This window comes from Propithecus coquereli, unplaced genomic scaffold (genome assembly GCF_000956105.1).
Source record: "Propithecus coquereli isolate 6110/MARCELLA unplaced genomic scaffold, Pcoq_1.0 Scaffold299, whole genome shotgun sequence".
Lineage (NCBI taxonomy): Eukaryota > Metazoa > Chordata > Mammalia > Primates > Indriidae > Propithecus > Propithecus coquereli.
This window is the reverse complement of record NW_012148607.1, coordinates 3,706,832-3,723,304: the sequence shown is the minus strand read 5'-3', so window position 1 is coordinate 3,723,304 and position 16,473 is coordinate 3,706,832. Positions and strand designations below refer to the sequence as shown.

The 16,473-nt window shown below is 42.8% G+C and overlaps 1 protein-coding gene across 3 annotated transcripts in view; it reads left to right on the top strand.

Annotated features, from left to right (window-relative positions):
- Nucleotides 1–16,473, top strand: part of ST3GAL3 (ST3 beta-galactoside alpha-2,3-sialyltransferase 3) — a 181,960-nt gene that overhangs the window by 91,421 nt on the left and 74,066 nt on the right. For all 3 annotated transcript variants that reach the window (XM_012648979.1, XM_012648981.1, XM_012648980.1), the window contains one exon: nt 15,815–15,907. In XM_012648979.1, coding sequence (XP_012504433.1) covers nt 15,815–15,907 — 93 coding nt within the window. The remainder of the gene's footprint in view (nt 1–15,814; nt 15,908–16,473) is intronic.

Sequence of the window (16,473 nt, the reverse complement as noted above, 5' to 3'; positions counted from 1 at the left end):
TCTGAATTCCTATTTTCCTTTATGAAAAATGTAGACACACACATTTCCTATGGTTTTATGAAGAGTAAAAAAAAAGGGTTCTTTAAAGTATAAATAAGTATACAAATGTAAGGCATTCTTTTTATTTATCTTGATTGGTATTTATTTAGCTTCTTGAGCATAAGAATTCATATGTTCTGGAAAATTTCCAGCCATTTATCTCCTTAAATATTGCCTCTGCCCCACTCTCTCTATTCTTCTTCTGAAACTGATTACATTTTAGACCTTTTCCTTCTAGCCTTCAAGTCTGTTAACTTCTCTTCCATGTTTTCCATCTTTTGATCCTTTCCACATTAATCTGGAACCCCAAAGGACTCAGCATCAGGATAAACTAGAACTAAATCTGCACCCCCAAGCCAGGACTGTAGGAAGGGTTACCATAGTTTTGAATAGATCAGGGCAAAAAATTAATTAAAAAAAAAAAAACTGTTGATATGTGTTGCCAGAGTTCTCTTCACTCATGTGATCTAAAGAACCTCAAGCCATGAGTTTAGTTTAAGATATTCCAGACTGGCAGTGCCGCCAAGCACCTGGCAGAAACAAATACAAATTCTCTCTAGAGGAAGACATATGAATTCTTCACAAATAACTTTACAAGGAAACAAGCAGTTTACAGTAAAAAATAACTAAACACACAAAGAAACAAGCTTCCATTAGTGAGAACCATGGAAAACAAAAAACAACAGAGGAGGACCCACAAAGATTTATGAAATTGGAATTACCAGACATATTGTATAAAGCAATTGTATATACTGTATTTAAGGAAATAAAAGACAAGTCATGCCACTGCACTCCAGCCTGGGCAACAGAGTGAGACCCTGTCTGGAAGGAAGGATGGAAGGAAGAAAGGAAAGAAGGACAAGATTGAACTATATGTGTAGAATAGGAAACTATAAAAAGTAAAATATCAGATTTAAAAAACAATGAATTTCTAGAGTTGAAAAATACAATGAGAGAAAGAAATAAAAGGCATCCAAATTGAAAAGGAGGAAGGCAAATTGTCCCTATTTGCAGACAATATGATCTTATATGTAGAAAACCCTAAAGACTTATCAAAAAACTCTTGAGACTAATAAATTCAGTAAAGTTGCAGGATACAAAATCAGTAACATTACTATATACAAACGAACTAGCTGAAAAAGAAATCAGAAAGGCAATCAATCCCATTTACGGTAGCTACAAAGAAATAATAAAATACCTAGGAATAATTTTAACTAAAGAGGTGAAAGACCTCTGCAAGTAAAACAACAAAACACTGATGAAAGAAATTGAAGAGAATACAAATAAATGGAAAGACATCCCATGCTCATGGATCAGAAGAATTAATATTGTTAAAATGACCATAATGCCCAAAGCAGCCTACAGATTCAGTGCAATCCTTATCAGAATACCAATGACATTCTTCACAGAACTAGAAAAAAAAATCTTAAAATTTGTATGGAACCACAAAAGATGCTGAATAGCCAAAGCAATCCTGAGCAAAAAGAGCAAAGCTGAAGGTATCACACTATCAGACTTCAAAATATATTACCAGGCTGTAGTGACCAAAACAGCATGATACTGACATAAAAATAGACCCATAGACTAATGGAACAGAATAGAGAACCCAGGAATTGATCCATGTATATACAGCCATCTATTTCTGACAAAGGTACCAAGAATACTCATTGGGGAAAGGACAGTCTCTTTAATAAATGGTCCTGGGAAAACTGGATATCCATATATAATGGAATGAACTAGAGCCCCACCTCTCACCCTATACAAAAATCAATTCAAAATGGTCAAAAACCTAAATGTAAGACCTGAGACTATAAAGCTACTAGAAGAAAACATAGGGGAAATGCTTCAGGACATTGGTCTGGGAAAAGATTTTATAAATAAGACCTCAAAAGCACAGGCAACAAAAGCAAAAATAAACAAATGAGATTATGTTACACTACAAAGCTTCTGCACAGCAAAGGAAACAATCAACAGAGTGAAAGACACCTACAGAATGGGAGAAAATATTTGCAAACTATTCATCTGACAGAGGATTAATATCCAGAATATACAAGGAACTGAACCATCTCAACAGCAAAAACACAAACAATCCAATTAAAAAATGGGGCAATGATACGAACAAACATTTCTCAAAAGAAGACATACAAATGGCCAACAAATATATGAAAAAATGTTCAACATCACTAATCATCAGAGAAATGCAAATCAAAACCATAATGAGGTATCATCTCACCCAAGTTAGGATGGCTATTATCAAAAAGTCAAAAAAAAACAAAGCTGGTGAGGATACAGAGAAAGGGGAACTTTTAAACACTATTGGTGGGAATTTACACTAGTAGAGCCACTGTGGAGAACAGTATTGAGGTTTTTCAAAAAACTACAAATAGAACTACCACGTGATTTAGCAATCTCACTCCTGGGCATTTATCCAAAGGAAAGGAAATCAGTGTATCAAAGGGACATCTACATGCCCATGTTTATTGCAGCACGATTCACAATAGCCAAGATATGGAATCAATCTAGGTGTCCAACAACAGATAAATAGATAAAATGTATATATGGTATATATACACAATGGAATACTGTTCATCCATAAAAAAGAAGAAAATCCTATCATTCTATTTGGTTGGAACTGGAAGACATAATGTTAAGTGAAATAAGCCAGGAACAGAAAGTTAAATGCTGCATGTTCTCAGTTATATGTGAAAGCTAAAAAAAGTTGATCTCAGAAGTAGAGAGTAGAACAGAAGATATTATTGGCTGGGAAGGATAGGGGGAAAGGGAGGAATAGGGAGAGATTTGTTAAAGGATACAAAATTATGGCTAGGCAGGAGGAATAAGTCCTAGTGTTCTGTACCACTCTAGGATGACTATAATTAATAATATGTTTCAAATAGCTAGAAGGAGGATTTTGAATGTTCCCAACACGAAGAAATGATGAATGTTTGAGATGATGGATATGCTGATTACCCTGATCTGATCACTATATATTTATATCAGAACATCACTATGTACCTCTATAAATATATACAATTATTATGTGTTGATTAAAAAATAAAAGTATTTTAAAAATAACTCAATAGAAGGGTTTAGCAGCAGATCAGATACAACTAAAGACAGAGTTAGTGAATTGGAAGATAAATCAGAAGAAATTATCTGTAACAGAGTTAGCAAACTTTTTCTGTAAAGGGCTAGATAGTAAATATTTTAGGATTTTGGGACCTTACTTTTTCTGTCACAATGACTCAATACTGCTGTTGCAACATGAAAGCATCCACAGATAGTACATAGACAAATGAGTATGTCTATATTCCAATAAAACTTTATGGACACTGAAATTTTAATTTCATATAATTTTATGTCATAAAATACGCAGCTTTTGATTTTCCCCATCCATTAAAAATGTGACCAAAAATATATACAACTATGATATATCAATTAAAAATATTGATAAAAATAAAAATGTAAAAGATATTCTTAGCTCATGGGCCACATAAAATACAAGTGGTGGGTTGGCTTTGGCCACAAGTGGTAGTTGGCTGACCCTTAACTGAGAATGCAACACAGATATTAATATATCTGTGTGAGAATTGTCTCCTCATCCCAAGTCTTTTCTATTCTTGAAAACCTATTCCACAGAAATAATCTTAAAATAACTCTAGGTCCAGTGATATTCCAAAAATCTAGAAATAGATGTTTTGGACTTTTTGTCTTTCCTATATTCTTTTAATTATGCCTTTCTGGAATAAATATATTGGTTTGTATTTTCTTTGAGAATTCCCTGCTTCTTGTATCTATATGACAAAATCACTTGTCAGTGCTATGAAAATTATTCAGAATACTTACATGCAAAACCTTGTTTTTTAACTGCAAGATCTGTTGTTCAGAAAGGCAAACAAATGTGGTGGTTACAAAGGTGGTTACAAATGTGGGCTGTGGAGTCAGACGTGGATCTCTGAGGCCCACTTCCACATCATATTAGCTCTCATCTTGAGTGAGTTATTTGACCGCCGTCTTGGTTTCCCACTATAAAGTGGGCATAATAGTAATCGCTCAAGGATGAGATTCAGCGTATCCTGTGCCCTCATCATTGTCTGGTGGTAAACTGGGAAGGATATAACCCAGGAAGGAGACCTGGACCTCAGCTTGCCTTCTGCTCATTCATTTTGCAAATATTTCTTGAGCACCAACTGTGTGCTTTGTAATTGGGATTTAACTGAAAATGCTAAGCCATATGCACAGCCATATAAGCTTGACTAGAAAGGGTGTCTTGTGAGTTACAGTCTTGGTGAAGGGGAAGGAAGTGATTGAGAACAGCTAGGGAGGGTAAAGGGGTGGTATTGCTGGATAGCATGAGCAGTGAACAGGTTTTCATGTTTATTTTTTTAAATAAGAATGACATATTTTAGAAACATAAATGGAGTACAAAAAGGATACCAGGGTTCCCAAGGTGCATGGGATATGAAGAAAGAGCAGGCTCCCTTGCAGAGGGCTGTAAAAATGGTGTTTTCCAAAGAGACCCAGGTTTCTATGAAAGTAGAAGGTGAAAGGAACATTCACTGAAGAGCCTGAGGATATAAAGGAACAAGGAGTCACGGAACATAATGGAAAGCTAGAGCGAGGGGCAGAAGGAGGGAAGTAGGAAACTGGGCCAAGAAGCAGCAGTGACGTGAGGATAAGAAAACTGACAAGGATATAATTGGGGGAGTGAACAGAATAACTAGGATGTGAGGCTGGTGAGTCAGTGGGTGTTGCTGGCCTCCAGGTTGCCCAAGCAATGATCCTATCTTCCTGGGTTGGGCTCTCAGGCTGCTCAGTGCGCACAGCTACAGCCTGATTGGATGACACCTCCAGGGACTCAAGGCTGGTCACCTGGAGTCTCAGGGGCTCCAGGCTCTCTGAAAGGGGTATGCTGTGTTCTGGTTCAAAGTCAGTGGTGCTGGGGAAGGGCTCAGGGGTAAAGGCTCCTGCCCCGACACTAAGGTGACTGCTTCTTCATTCAGTCAGCAAATTTTTTGAGCAATGACTGTGTATCAGGCAATACTCTATGCTCTGAAGATACACCAGTGAACAAGACAGTCAATATACAAAAACTGTTGTAAATAATTAAAGTTTTTAGTATCTTGGAATGTGGTAAACGCGTGGAAGAAAATAGGGAATGCTGTTGAAGAGACTGCAAGGTTAAATGGAACAGTCAGGGAAGGACTCACTGGAAAGGTGATATTTGAGCAAAGACTCGAAGGAAGAAAGGCAGTTATCCCTATTCGTATCTGGAGGCAGAGCATTCCAGACAGAACCCTAAGGAAATCTCAATCTCAGTTATGAGGAATATGGCACCATGAGCCGGGAATGTGCCCATTAGTCCAGGGGAGAGAAAAGCCATCTGGATGCCTTGGAGGAGCCAGATCCTGGAGTCCAGATATGTGTTTGCTGAGCTAATGTGAGCCTTCTGGGAATGGATTTAATTAAATGGAAGTTTCATCTATTTCAGCTGGGTGTGAGTAGGGAAAGCGCCTACAGAGAAAGTGCTCTGGGAAAGCTCCTGTCTACAGGCTGCCACAATGTGGTGTTTTATAGTCACCATGTGGGTGAGAGCATGGGGACTCTTAACACTCAGTCTGGTTTCATAAGGGAGTGCATGTGAAGACACAAAGAGATGAAAACTCAAACAACTTAATCCCCAGAGCCTAGTGAAGACCAGGCCAGTTGTGAAAGGTGTGTAGACATGGGGCAGTCTCAGTACACCTGGAGGTGAGTTTACTAATGCCCAAGTTCCCCTGGCTACAAGGGGAAAGCATTTAATGAGCTCCTACCATGTGCCCAGTGCCATACTAGGTACTTTCTGTTACCTGTTCCCCACAACAGTCACTTAGATAATCTCATCCAGTATCATGGCTTTAAATGTCATCTATATGCAGATAACTCCTAAGTTTATATCATGCCCAGCCCTTTCCCCACACTCCAGACTCATCTATCCAATTGGCTTCTTCACTTGGATGTGTATTAGGTATCTCACACTTAACATGTCCAGAACCTAACTCAGATTCACACCCGCCCCCTCCCAGAATCTTTCCTGCTCCAGTAAATGGCAACTCCATCCTTCCGGTTGCTCAGGTCAAATACCTTAGCATCATTTCTTTGACAGTGAAATCTAATCATCAGCAAACCCTACCGACTTTACCTTAAATATCTTCAGATCCAACCACTTCTCACTACCTCCAGACCAGGGGTGGGGAACCTGCAGCCTTAAGGCCACATGTGTTGCCTCCTGGGTCTTTAAGTGGGCCTTTTGACTGAATCCAAATTTTACAGAACAAATCCTTTTGTTAATACATTTTTGTTCATCTTTTATATTTTTATTTTATTTTTAAAATGAGCATATTTAAAATACCCAAGAATAAAATAAGTTGCAACGAAATAATCCTCCCAGATTGACCAGCGGCACAATTAGAACATCAGTAAGCCATTAAGGGCTAAATTGACAGCTGCTACACTCATAATTTAGTTCCAACTTCCCCCACCTGACTACCCGACTGACACCACTACCACACGAGGCTGGTTGGCAAGAGTTTATAGGGGTCGAGTACGCCAGCCTGTTACCAGCTTTTGACAACAGTGCACTCTGTTTCTGTTTGAATGGAATTTGCGAATAGTTGCACAGCTCGACAGCATTTTTTAATTCCGTCTGCTTAACAGCCCATCATGTGAAAGAAGACTGAGAGAACCGCTGAAGAAAACAGGTTTTTTAATGAGGATTGGAAATTGCAATATTATCTTGTTTCTGCTGAAGATAAGATGATTTGCTTGCTTTGTGATATACTGCAATATCAACATTAAAGAAATTCAGTGTTCATCAGCATAACACACATAAGGACCACAAATATTTTAAATCAGAGGGAGAGGTACCAAAGCTTGTATTGCAGGAATTAAAAGATGAAAAGCAAAAGCAAAGACAATTCTTTCAAGTGGCAAAAAATCCAAGCATTTCAAAAAAAGCTATCTTTTCAAAACACTTCTCCAAAAGGAAATTTTGGATGAACATTTTCCCCAGTTAGCAAAGATCATTGATGAGCAGGATGACACATGTAAATCATTTGAAGAATATGCAGCTGTTAAAGACCTATTAATTGGAGAATACAGTGAAAGTTTCACTGACTTGGAGAATCATGACATCACACTCAAATTAGCATTTCAGCCTCACCTAGTTGATATCACCAAGGCATCTAAAGAACTACAGATGGAATTGATTGAGCTCTCAGTAGATGACATTTTAAAGTCATTGTTTGATGCTAAGAAAGATCCAATTAGAATATGGAAAAATGCAGTAGAATACCCAGGCCTTCAACAACACACCGGAAAAATGCTTTCTTGCTTTTCAACCACTTACTGCTGCGAATCTACATTCTCCTCCTACCCAACCCAAATCAAGATGCTGTTAAGGTCACAAATGACTGATATCCATCTAGAGGATCAGCTGAAACTACAGACTTCCATGCTGCAACCAAACATTCAAATGCTTTCCAGCAAAAAGCAAACAGAACAAAGTCATTAAAAGGTTAGTTAACTTTAAAATTAACAAATAGCTTTCATTTTTCGAAATTATTAAATACATAGTAGTTAGATTTTTGCAAAATAATGTATTTTTAAGTATATCAAATTGAAGTTTCTTGAATGTGGCCTTATTTGATTACAGCTAAATTAATGAGGCCTTCCAACATGAAAAGGTCCCCCACCCCTGCTCCAGACCATCACCCTGTCCTAACAACTATCATATCCCATCTCATTTTTGCACTACTAACTCATCTCCCTTCTTTCATGCTGGCTTCCCTGTGGTCTACTTCCACACTGAAGCCAAAGTGATCCCGTTAAAAAGCGAGATCTTGCTACACCTGTGATCAGAACCTTCCAGTGGCTTCCCATTTCTCTTAGAATGACAGCCAGAGTCTTTACAATGCTCCCCAAGGCCCAGCACAGTCTGTGCCCTGGTTTTTTTGCTACTCCCCTTGTCGTTTATTATTTCATAGTGGGCTCCTTGCTGTGACTCAAATGCTGCAGGCCCACTCCTGCCTCAGACTCTTGGCATTTTCTCATTCTTTTATTTAGGACACACTTCCCCAGAAACCTGCAGAGATTGTTCACTCCCTCTCCCTTTCAGACCTTAGCTCGAATGTTACCTTCTTAGTGCCATCTTCCCTGCCTATCCCATTTAATATCGCAACCCCATACCCCATTAGTATTCCCCATTCGCCTTTACTGTGTCATCTTCTCCAGGGTTTATCACTGTCAGATGCTCCATATATTATTTTACTTGTTTATTGTCTCTTTCCACCCACTAGTGGGTTTTTTATCTATTAGTATTTTGTTCATTACTATTTCCTAGCACCAAAACCAGTGCCCTATTGTATTTCTTAGTGATTGCTCACTAAATATTTGTTGCACAGTTGAATGACTCGGGGGACAACTCTATGAAGTAGATAGTATTTAAATGCATTTTAACAAAAGAGAAAGTGACCATAGAAGGGATCCGTAATTTACTTGTATTCATAAAACTCCATGTGATCAAGCCAGTGTTTGAACTCTTCTCTGCCTGGCTCTAAACTTTCTACTCTTCGCACTATTTAAGATAGTTTTCTATTTTTTCCAAACCTTTACTGTCAGTTTGATCCTCAGTTTGAGCAACTCTACTGGAACCTTTTTAAGGGCAGGAACTATGAATGTCCTGTTCGCAGACGTAGTCACAGTGCCTAGTACAGTGTTTGTGGTGCATAGCAAATATTCGGTAAATATTTGTTAAATCACTTAAGGACAGAATGAAGAGGGTATAAGCCAGAGAGAATAGTGTCACTTTTAATAACAAAACCCAGATCCTCTAAGTATCAACACGGGAAGAGTTTTAGAGAGCAGGGAGTGCGGTGGTAAGGACTGTCAGGTGGCCCTTTGTGTTTTTTATTGTCAAATGCGTAATTCCTGGCAAATTTCATATCTCCCACCACACACAAAAAACTAGCAGTGCTGTTATTACTCAGAATGTCACAGCTTTTTGGAACCTGTTTTATAGAAACAATATAGATCTTCTTGTCTTTGCAATTCTCCAGTACCAGTCATTTCATGCTGGTTACATCGTAACTCATGCTGATGCCCATGACTGCTGGCTTCCACTGACTCTCTCACAGGTGTGACTGCTTTGTTGATCATGGCCACAAATCCAAGCGTTACGCAGAGTATGTAGGGGAGATTTGAATTGTAATTTGTTTTCTGGTTGTGTTAAATTGATCCTTTGAAATTTTAACCCAGAATATGGAACAGCACATCTTCCAACTATGTCTTCTCCTGGACCCTTTCAACAGCACGTGCCTGGGTCTAAGGGCAGTACTGCTTTAGAGGATTACTGTAAAGCTAAATTAGATAATTAGATCCACTGTCTGGCACATGTTTTATGCTCAGTAAATGTTAGTTCCCTTGTTCTTTTCTCTACCATCCAGAAAGAGGATGTGTTTTCATTTTTAAAGAAATGAAGTATGGAAACAAAATTGAATTGGAGCAGTCACAGCAGATCCCTGGTAGAGAGTCTCTGTGAAAATTGTCTGTACTGCTCAGGCTAAAGCACTTGGAGAGCTTACCGGAGAGCATCCTCCCAGCCAAGATGAAGTAAATTACAAGGCCCTGGAGACAAAGATAACCTGCAGTACCGTCAGCTCCAGAATCACTGATCAAACAGGAAAGTGCCTGGTTTGATGGAAAGGTATTGCAGGGCCCAGCAGCAAGAGCAGAAAGGCAGGGCCTCCAGAGCTGAGAAATACCACAAATTCCAGGTGGCTCACATCAAGCAGTCCCTCTTCTCTTAAAGTGATAGAAGAAGACTTTTGACAGTGATGGCTGTATGTGGGGCAAAAGCTGCAGAGAAACCCAAGTCTACTTTGGAGGCTGCAAGGAGCAAAGGGTGGGTCAGTGATGCCAAGGGTGGGATGGATTGGCACACCCCAGATGTGGGTGGATGAAGAGACCTGTGCTAATGCAAGAAGGGCCAGCAGACCTATAGTAGTGGGTTGGAGGGATGGCAGTCAGAGGAGACAGAAATTGTCCTTAAGGAGAAAAGTTTCAAGTTTCCATCTTGGAGCTTGAGAGAATCTATGGCAGTATTAAGTACTTTTCTTACATAAAGGCTGTTTAGAAAAAAATTAAAATAAAAATGTTTAATGAGAGAACAGGCTTACTAAAGCTAAGCAAAGCTGCTTCTGCCATTATCCAAGTCATGTCATTGTTCCAGAAACAACTCTCTAGTAATTGGAGAAATGCCTCCTTATCAGAAAGGTAGAGGATGGAATTGAAGGGACAGTGGTGGAGCGAGCTCTGTGCCACAGGGTCTTGTCTGCACGTTTATGCAAGTCTTCCCAGCATGGGAGTATTGACTAGCTTTGATTAAGTTGCTGTGTTACTTGTCATGCAGCATGCTAGGTGTTACATACATGGTCTTCTTTTCTCATAACCAGTGCCTTGAACTCTACGTCACTAAATTAGCTCATGGAATGAGGGAGGGGACACAGTAGAGAGCTGATCTGAGCTCAGTCCTCTCTGAGATGGTTCTAGAAATTAGACTGTGGGCTACAAGATGTCCATCCCTAATCTGCAGAGTCCTCAGGGATAGGCCTCAGAGTCCTTTCCCCACTCTCCCAGCCATCACCACCTCCCCCTCCCACTTCCTATGGATTAACCTTGCAAGGCAAGGCAACCAGTTGAGTTCAGTCCAACATTTTGTTGGTACTCTGTGCTATGCATGCTTTCCTAAATTATCATGGTCTAGGAGAGAAAAATAAGTAAACGATTACTCTTCAGTGTAATGAATGCTGGGCCGTAAACATGTCCTAGTCATCATCGTTCCCTAATCCCAGGCACGTTACAGTTAGCATGTACTGAGTGATAACTAGGTGCCAGGCATTGTACTAGATGCCAGCACATTATTCTCAGAGTAATCCTCACAACAGTTTTATGGAGTAAGTACTAAAGTTATGTAATCACAACTTTAAAGATGTGGAAATTCAGGGCACAGAACAGTTAAATAACATGCCCCATTGGAAATCAAGCAGTGGGGTGGGGGGAATAGGGGAGGGGCAAAATTCTACCTAACAGGTATGAGGAACACTGTTGAGGTGATGGGCACACTTACAGTTCTGACTCAAGCATTACAAAAACTATCCATGTAACGAAAACATTTGTACCCCCTTAGTATTTTGAAATAATAATAACAATAAAAAAACAGGCCAGGCGCAGTGGCTCACGCCTGTAACCCTAGCACTCTGGGAGGCTGAGGCAGGAGGATCGCTTGAGGTGAGGAGTTAGAGACCAGCCTGAGCAAGAACCAGACCCCATCTCCACTAAAAATGGAAAATATTAGCTGGGCATGGTGGTGCATGACTGTAATCCCAGTTACTCTGGAGGTTGAGGCAGGAGGATTTTTGAGCCCAGGAGCTGGAGGTTGCAGTGAGCTATGGTGACACCATTGCACTGTAGCCTGGGCGGTAGAGCAAGACTGTCTCAAAAAAAAAAAAAAAAAGAAAAGAAAAGCCCCAAATCACACAACTAGTAAGGAATAGGGCCAGGATAAAAATCCAAGCAGAGTGATTCCATTGCCTCTAAATATTTGTTGCATGAATGAATGAGAGGAAGGAAGGGAAGGAGGTAGGAGAGAAGGAGAGAGAGTGGAACTGAGCAAAGTCTGCTCTAGGAGACTCGGGGTCCACAGGCAGGATGGGCTGGTTTTACTTGGGAGAAGCATCACAGGAAGTCCCAAAAGGAAGTGGTGCTTAAACTGAATAGGTGTTCCCTGGCCAGGGTAGGGTGAGGGAGCAGAGCTAAGGCCAGCCCTTCCCTGTTTCTGCTGGATCCTCCCCTCCCCAACCTTCTCAAGGACAATTCTCCCTACAACTGTCCCGTCTCTACTGTATCCTGAGTTTTTCTTTTATTCTAACCAGCATATAAACATGCTAAAATATTTCCTAACCTCAAAAACACTATTTTTACCTGCTTCCCCCCTCCAGCTATTACCCCATTTCTCTGCCTTTAGAGAAAACTCCTAAAAATAATCTATATTCCATGCCTACAAGTCCTTTCCTCCAGTTTTCTCTTAAACCGAGTGAAACTAGAGCCCCTCCACCTTCCAGTGAAACAGCTCTTGTCAAGGTCAGCAGCGACCGCCATGTTGCCAGATCCAGCAGCTGGTCCTATGGCCACACCTTCCCAGGCCTACCGCAGTATTTGACACGGTGGGCCCCGCATCCTTCCTGAGACACTTCCTTCCCTTGGAAACTGGGGCATCACACTCTTTCGATTATTTTTCTGTCTCACTGACTGACTGCTCCTCCCAACCTCCTGCAGTTGCACTCCTCATCTCCCAGATGTTGAACTCATACAAGGCGGGGAAGCAGGTTGCGGGGGGAGGTTGGGGACAGGGCAAGAAGGGACTCAGAATGCTTCACCACTGTGTATATCCTTCCAAAGAGCTGTGTGAGGCCTTCTTGACCCTCTTGACCCTTCGAATAAATGCACACGCCAGTCAGGACAGCCTCCACTGAAAGTCACGTGGCAGCTCTTCCCGGTGGGTGAGTCCAGACTTGAGCCAAGTGCTCAAGTCCTCCACGTCCTGGCTGCCTGCCTCTGCCACCTCCCCTTCCACGTAGCATTTGTACGGTGCTATCCTCTCCAAACGTGCTTTCTCACCACATCCTCACAAGATCCTGGGAATTACGTGGTTCCCATTGGGCATGCGGAAGCTGGGAATCAGATTTTCCATCATTTGCCCAAGGTCACACGGCTTGCAGTGTCCTCTGTGAGAGTTTCTGATTCCAGAACTGATGTTCTTTCTGTTTACATTGCTTGGCCGGATTCCTTAAACATGGCCCTGCTGAGTGAAGCAGGGGAGTGAAAGTCTGGTTCCTTCTTTTGGGTTCCAGTCTGTCCATCTGGATGTCCTCTTGAGAGTGCAGTAGTCACACTCTTCACCCCAGGGCCTGGTAGTCACGTTTGCAGGACAATGGGTGCTCTTACTGTTTGAAAGGCCAGCTGCAGAGTAGGAGAAGAACAAGGGCTGAATGATTTGATCAGACTTCCGTGGGGCCTCCTGGCATTTGGAGTGTGAGTGCCTTAGAGAGACTAACTAACTATTCTGGCCTCAGGGAGTTGGCGACCATTAATCTTGGTGGTTTTGACCGCTAACTGCCCCAGAGGTCCCAGCCTGCTGCATGACTCAGAGTCCCCAACACTCCCCCTATTCTTCTTGCACTGGGATAGTCAGGAGGCCATTTCTAAGGCATTTTAATTTGGTAATAACTTGACATGGCCCACTGTAACTGGAGTTGTACATTTTAGAAGTTATGTTGCATTTTCTAAATGAGGGTTGATTTAGAGCCTATCATCCTTGATATCTGACTGCCTTGCACTGCCATGGAGAGAGTAGTACCTCCTGCCATCCCTGTTGGGTTCTGGTCCCCTCTTCTCCATGATGGCCTGAGCCCATGGACCCTGGACTGCTCCACAGCCCTTATTCTTCAAGCACCTCGCCAAAAGTTGACAGGGTGAACTAGAGAGAGCAAGCGTGTGGCCAGGGGATTGTCTGTTGTTGTACTTTTATTTCTGTAACATACTGTGTGAAGAAGGGCAACTGCTGTCCATCTGTCAACTTGTTTGTGAAACTTTCTGGAATTCAGAAAGACCACAGGAACTCATAGCACAAGGCGGGGAAGCAGGTTGCGGAGGGGAGGTTGGGGATAGGGCAGGAAGGGACTCAGAATGCTTCACCACTGTATATATCCTTCCAAAGAGCTGTGTGAGACCTTCTTGACCCTCTCCTCTACCCCGTCTCCAACTGCGTTGACCACTCCTGTGCTATCGCTGAACTCGGCACTTTCCTCTGTGATAGCGTTGGTGGCAGTGTCATGTTAGGAGCTCCTGCACCGGTGTTAGAGAGGAGTGAGTTCAAATCCAATGTCTACCACTTGCCGGCTGTATGATCCTAAGTCTCTTCATCTTTCTGAGCTTCATGTGTAAATTAATAATTCATGGCACCTGCTCACAGCGTTGTTGAAACATCTAGAATGTTTTCATCACTGTGCCTAGTCCAAAAGCTTCTAGGAAGTTCAGTAATTGCACTGGAGTTTATATTTCATTTCTGAAATACAGTTGTTTACATAAGAAAATATTTTTCTTTTGTTAAAACCTTTGGCTTTCTTTTGCCTACCAAATAAAGTCCCACTCCTTGGCTTGTCACTCAGCATTTGGATTTGCATTATAGGCTTTGAATTTCATTGGTAGGGAAGGCTTAAAAACGTATATTTCTAAAAGAAATTGCACATGGATACAGATGAGTTTGTCTATATTCAATGAGCAGTTACTCTGTGTAAGGTCCTGGATTAGGCCCGCAGGGGTCCAGGGGTGAATCAGACGTGACACACATTAGGCAGTGGTATCATCGCTCTGGCAACACTACCCCATATCCACCCCACCCAGTCCCTGCAGAAGGCAGCCCCAGGGGCAGACTTGCCACAGGGCCACAGCCCAGTAGAGCAGCTGGGCACCAGCGTGTTGGCAGCAGGCCCAAGGTGGGGGCGGAGGATGTTGGGACTTAGGACTGGCAGCCAGCCAGGGCTCACTCAGGTGCCCCAGCATGCAGGGCCTCAAGCCCCAGCAGTCACTGAGCCCATTCACTGAATATATCCTGTTCTCCTGCCTTGATTTTCTCTAGACTGCATAGAGCAGAGTTTTTGGTGGCAGGGCAGGGACTTGAGCCCCACATTGAACACTTAAGGACATTGAAACCCAAAGATGTGAGGTGGCATGATTGTAGTCATACAGCAACAAAGTTTGGGTTAGAACAGAAGTCTTCTGAAAATATCTGGCAATCTCTGCTTGTGGGTTCCTGAGGTTACCTGGGCTGCTGTGAGACTGTCAAGGTCATTTCCTCCCTTCAGAAAGTTATAGGGGTCTTCTGTGTGCCCATCTCTGTGCAGGGTACGGGTGGGGGGAAGGTGGGCAGGCTTAAGTCAGATTCTGACCTCAGGAATTTGCAGCGTAATGAGGGAGACACACTGGCAACAATTCTAATCCAGAATGGCGAGTGCTGATGGGGGCAAGTGTGTGACATGGGTGGCAGGGGCAGGCACAGCACGGAGGAGTGCACTTAGCTCAATCTGGGGGTCAGGGAATCGCCCCCAGTGAAGCTGACATCTGAACTTAGTTGTGAAGGACCAGGAGGCATTGGCCAGGTGGAGAGGGACAGGAATAACATCCCAGGCAGAGAGAGCGGGGAACATCCTCACCTAAAATAGCCCCAGTAACACACTTATATTGGTGTCTATATTCAGCCCCTGTGAGTGGCTCCCACTGGGTGGATCGTGGTTCGTGTGGCAGGAGTAAGAGCAGATGAGGTTGGACGTTCGTGAACGTCCAGGGAAGTTGGAAAGGCAGCACCTCTGACTCTGTCAGGCCTGAGCAGCCGAGTACCTGGAGCCCGGATGGAGCTCCTGACTTCCCTGGTCTCAGGCTTACTGCGAAGAATCTGTGTGAAATTGAGGGGCCTGACTTACTTATCTACCTATTCTTTTAAGGTTTGGGTGTTTTTTTTTTTTTTAAAACCCCTGAAGCCTTGGTGTGGAAAAATGCCTGAAGTGCTGATTGTAGGGCATGAAGCTTTGTTCAAGGTATAAACACCTACAGCTCTTCCTCAGTTATAACCCACTGACTGCTCAGTGCCTGGCAAGCTGTGACTCTCCCTCTCTTCCCGTAGGCCTGCTGAGTTAGCCACCAAGTACGCAAACTTTTCAGAGGGAGCCTGCAAGCCCGGCTACGCCTCAGCCTTGATGACGGCCATCTTCCCCCGGTAAGTGCTCCTGCCTCCTTCCGTTGCCTGGACGGCCTGGCGCGTGGCCCGGAGTCCGGAACCTGTCCCTCGTGGCCAGTCAAGATTCTGCTGTAACGTCCCTCCTGGATCCTGGAATCTACGGGTGCCTGGAAAGGACTTTGCTTCTAGTTGGCTCCTGCCCCAGTTCCTGTCCATGCCCTTGCTGCGCCTCAGGCCCATCCTACCTCTTGGAGCTTGCGCCTGCAGGCTCAACTTGTTTCTGCAGAGGGATAGCCTACGTGGTTGCCCCAAGGATGCCAGGTATCCAGAGGTGGCCAGGCAAGGCTGCAAGCACAGAAGCTCCTAGTCCTAGTGTCAATGACCAAACAAGCTTTTTTGGAAACTGGGACCAACTAGCTGGCTTCCGGGAGGCTTTAGCAGGAACAAGGAGTTTCTGAGGCGGTCAGAGTTTTAGCACCGTCCCTCTCTGACCATTTTGCCCTGGGGAGCCCCTGACTTCCTTGGTATCAGACTTGCTTAAAGAATGGCTGCCTAACCCAGGAGTCCCTTTTACCAAATGCTGCTAAGGGGCCTTTCTCACTTAT